The sequence below is a fragment of the Sorex fumeus genome, unplaced genomic scaffold, assembly GCF_029834395.1.
Source record: "Sorex fumeus unplaced genomic scaffold, SorFum_2.1 ptg000098l, whole genome shotgun sequence".
Classification (NCBI taxonomy): domain Eukaryota; kingdom Metazoa; phylum Chordata; class Mammalia; order Eulipotyphla; family Soricidae; genus Sorex; species Sorex fumeus.
In genome coordinates this window covers 25,236,134-25,239,809 of record NW_026606155.1, presented here as the reverse complement: position 1 = coordinate 25,239,809, position 3,676 = coordinate 25,236,134, and the positions used below count along the sequence as shown (strand labels likewise).

The 3,676-nt window shown below is 40.3% G+C and overlaps 1 protein-coding gene across 1 annotated transcript; it reads right to left on the bottom strand.

The window, feature by feature from the left end:
- Positions 1-372: 372 nt before the first annotated feature.
- On the bottom strand, positions 373-2,622 carry LOC130041288 (disintegrin and metalloproteinase domain-containing protein 20-like). Its single transcript, XM_056133351.1, has one exon. It carries the CDS (start codon positions 2,593-2,595, stop codon positions 373-375), a length of 2,223 nt encoding a protein of 740 aa, XP_055989326.1. The 5' UTR covers positions 2,596-2,622.
- Between the last annotated feature and the right edge of the window lie 1,054 nt (positions 2,623-3,676).

The following is a 3,676-nucleotide window of genomic DNA, read 5'->3' as shown; positions in this document are numbered from 1 at the left end:
CAATATTGAAGACCAGGATAAATTATTAATTTTTAAAATGACTTTCTGTACCATTGTTCAGGAAACAAAGTAAAAAAAAACCTGTAGGATAAATGAACTGTTAATATTGCTTAAAACATGAGAGTTAAAAAAGCTCAAAATCCATTTGGTATAATATTAATGATTGTGATATGAAGGATCCTAAATTTTTCTTCAAACAGCCAAAAATTAATGTTTCTCTAGTAGAGAACATGAGTCTAGAAGAAAACATGAGTTGAATATTTTAAAATGAAACAGAAGCCTTAATTTAAATCTTCTTCCTCAATCTCTTCCAACAATTGTAATTCTTCCACTGTGTCCTAGCTTTCTCCTCTATTAGGCGTTCCTCCTTTATTATTTTCTCTTCATTCCTTTAGCCCGTTTTCCATGAGGTTTAGTAGGCATTCGTCTTTCATTTTTTTCTTTGTTCCTTTCATTTTCTCTTCTAAAATGAGCATAAAGCACACATAAAATGAAAGCAATTACAGGAATAATCCACAATATTCTCAAGTAACCAAAAGGTCTCTTCCCTTTTTCTTGAGACCTAGGAGGTGGCCCACTATCAATACTACCTCCATAACCTTTGACATTGCAGTGAGGAGGTGCCCATCCATAGTTACAGTGGCAATTCTCTTTATTATTGCAGATACCATTCTTATGGCAGATTTCAGGAGAGCAAGAATTATTAAGGCTGATACAGCTCTGGTGGAGACAAAACATATTTGGACCACACTCTGTGCCATCTTCTACTAACCCATTATCAGGTATCTTCATTCCTAAGTGATAATCAGTGCCCCAGCAAGTGGTACCATTTAAGTAAAACTGATGCACTGTAGTATGATCCATCATATTAGGAATTCTTTTCACATTTTCACATTGAAGCCTCCCACACAGGATGTTAGGGTCTGCACATCTCACATAGGTATTTCTAACAATACCACAGTGACCAAATCGATTTTTTTGGATGTTCACTTCTTGGAAGCATGCGTGAGATGCAGTCCTTGCATCTTTGCCAAAAAGCCTCTTGCACAGTATGTCATGGGTAGTACTACATCTGGAATGAAAGCAAAAGGAAGAGTTTCGACAGGGGAGTCCATTCTGCACAAATGTATCCTCGGGGCACTCAGGGGTGTTGCCATGACACCACTCTGGAAGGTCACATTCACTGACCTGTTGTCTACACAAAGTCCCTGAGGGTAAAAACTGGCAGTTTTTGCAACACATTCCACGACTACAGACAGCCCCAGGTTTCAGAGTGCAATTCAGCAGACAGCACTGATCATTTGCACACTGGTTTATGGTTCCACAGTCACACTGTTCTCCTTCATCAACTATGAGGTTTCCACAAAGATGTGTGCTAAACCTCTCTGGGTTTATGCTTTGGGCAGGATTTAGCAGACATGTTCCAGACCGAAGAGAAGTGTTCCAATAACTCTCATAACTGCAGTTGCTAAATTTATCTGTTGTTTGATGGGAGGGATACATTATGCAATAGGTAAGTCCACATACACATTCTTTAGTATCATGCTGCATGCCCAAATTATGACCCATCTCATGAGAAACAGTAATTGAAAAATCAACCAGACCATCACCTGTAAAAGAATCAATTCCACAGTCAAAAGGAAATTTGCAAACTGTCCCAACATAAGCAAGACCAAGAGTTATGCCAAAAGATTTTTTTATGAAAACATGAGAAATATCATGATCTCTTCTTGTACCAAATGCTGTCATCTTCCATGTGGAAAAACCTTGTAAAAAACTGCCTATATCCAAGGCAGGCAGGGGATTTTGTACATTCCAGATTTCAAGTTCAGTCAAACTTATATCTAAGCTTATAGGCTGGTACAAGCTATCCACTAAATTGACAACATCAAATACTTCCTGCACTATTAATGATACATTACTATGCCGATAAAGGAAACGATTATGATCCACAAATACCAAAAACTCAATATATCTCCAATGGGTCCACCAGGACTTATGATCAATCTGCCTCAGTGTGAAATTAAATGACTCTTGAAACTTAAGTTGTTGAGCTATTTTGTCATCTGTTACTCCACATCTCTTGGGTGGGAACTGTGTGTCATCACTGTCTATCTTATACAAGAGGTGCTCAAATGAGGCAGAAAACCTAAATGGCTTGATTTCATAGGCACGGTCATTTATCATCAGCATTCCATGAAAGCCTCCAGAACAGGTGCTGAGAGCAACCATGGACTGGGGGATCCCCTCCACATATCCATGGTAGTAGCAATCATCGGGAACAAAAGGTTGATCCTCTTGGAGGGTTCTCTGGTCCGTGTAGGTGAACAGTTGGAAGTGTCTGGAAACCAGGTGTTTCTTGACCTTCAAGTGGATAATGTGTCTCTGACCTCCAAATCGCAGACTATAGGAGAGCAAGCCCATAACCTTGGCACCTCTGGCCCTGCTGGTCACCTTCAAGGGGATCACCAATTCTGGGGAAGAGAAGAGCTTGGAGGGCCTTGTCGGAGAGTGACCATAAATGCACAGGCACACCCCAAACATGAGGAGCAGGACAAAGACCCTGATGGGCACTGTGGCTTCATCCACTGCCATGATGGAGCTGGTGTTATGGAGTCATCTTTCCAGAACCGGAGAAGACTGTGGCACTGTTGGTCCAGCTCCACTCACTAAGTTGCTCAGAGTGAATCAGTGTCACGGAAGCGTTCAACCATCAGAGAATTGCAATGCTGAAAGTGGAAAAATAGTCAAACATGACCTGGGTTGGGCTTGCACACACAACTGGTAATAGAAACAGTAGGAGAGGAAACAGTGAGATATAAGTCGGCTGAAATAGAATGACACTTCAATTAGTAAAAAATCTGAGAATTTTTTCTTATACATGCAAGTGCAGTCCCATTATTTGCATTATTATTTTCTGAAGGTTAGGCCTTGTAAAATTTAAACATATCTCCAAATTAATTTTAACTTTTGCTTTCAAATTTAAGTAGATTACCATTCTACTCTCAACTGTCTGAATGAACATTCACTTGTACTTGAGCAAAACTGTCTGTCATCCAATACAAATGGGGCAATCCCACACAAATTGTGATCCTTGGAACATTTTAAGGAATTGATTCAAACCTAGAACATCTGTATCATCTTGGAATTAACCCAGACCAACAGATCACATGGTTCCATAAAATCAAGAATGCTACATTGTTGGAGTACGAGGAGCTTAGGTTTATTGGGTCGCACCCATCACAGTGCTCCCGAGTCACTCCCATTACTTTGTCTGTCTGTAACCACTTCTATGTTCTCTTCCCCAACCAATTTGTAAGGTCTCATTCTGCTTAGACACTGAAGCTGTACTGTAAGTTAATATTGCCTTTCTCCTCTCCTTATGTCTTTTGAGTTTACTTTAACGCAATGTCCTTTTGAATAGATACAGGAAGACAATTAATTAATATGCTTTGTAATTTAGGAATTGATTGGCTTTGAATATTATTCACTCCTGGGCATCTGCCTTCTCAACTTAAGCCTCAGTTGCCCTCACTTCCTAGCACCCCAAGGGCAGGGTCCTGACGTGGGACTGGATGGAACCAGGGCAAGCCGGTAAGTTATGGGCTACCCTGGCATCGAGATGGGCCAAGCCAAGGTGCCATGATTCTTAACTATAGGTTAAGAGTTTGATAAT

Coding starts and splice junctions, on each gene's coding strand:
- LOC130041288 (XM_056133351.1), bottom strand. CDS start 2,595: ATGGCAGTGGATGAAGCCACAGTGCCCATCAGGGTCTTTGTCCTGCTC.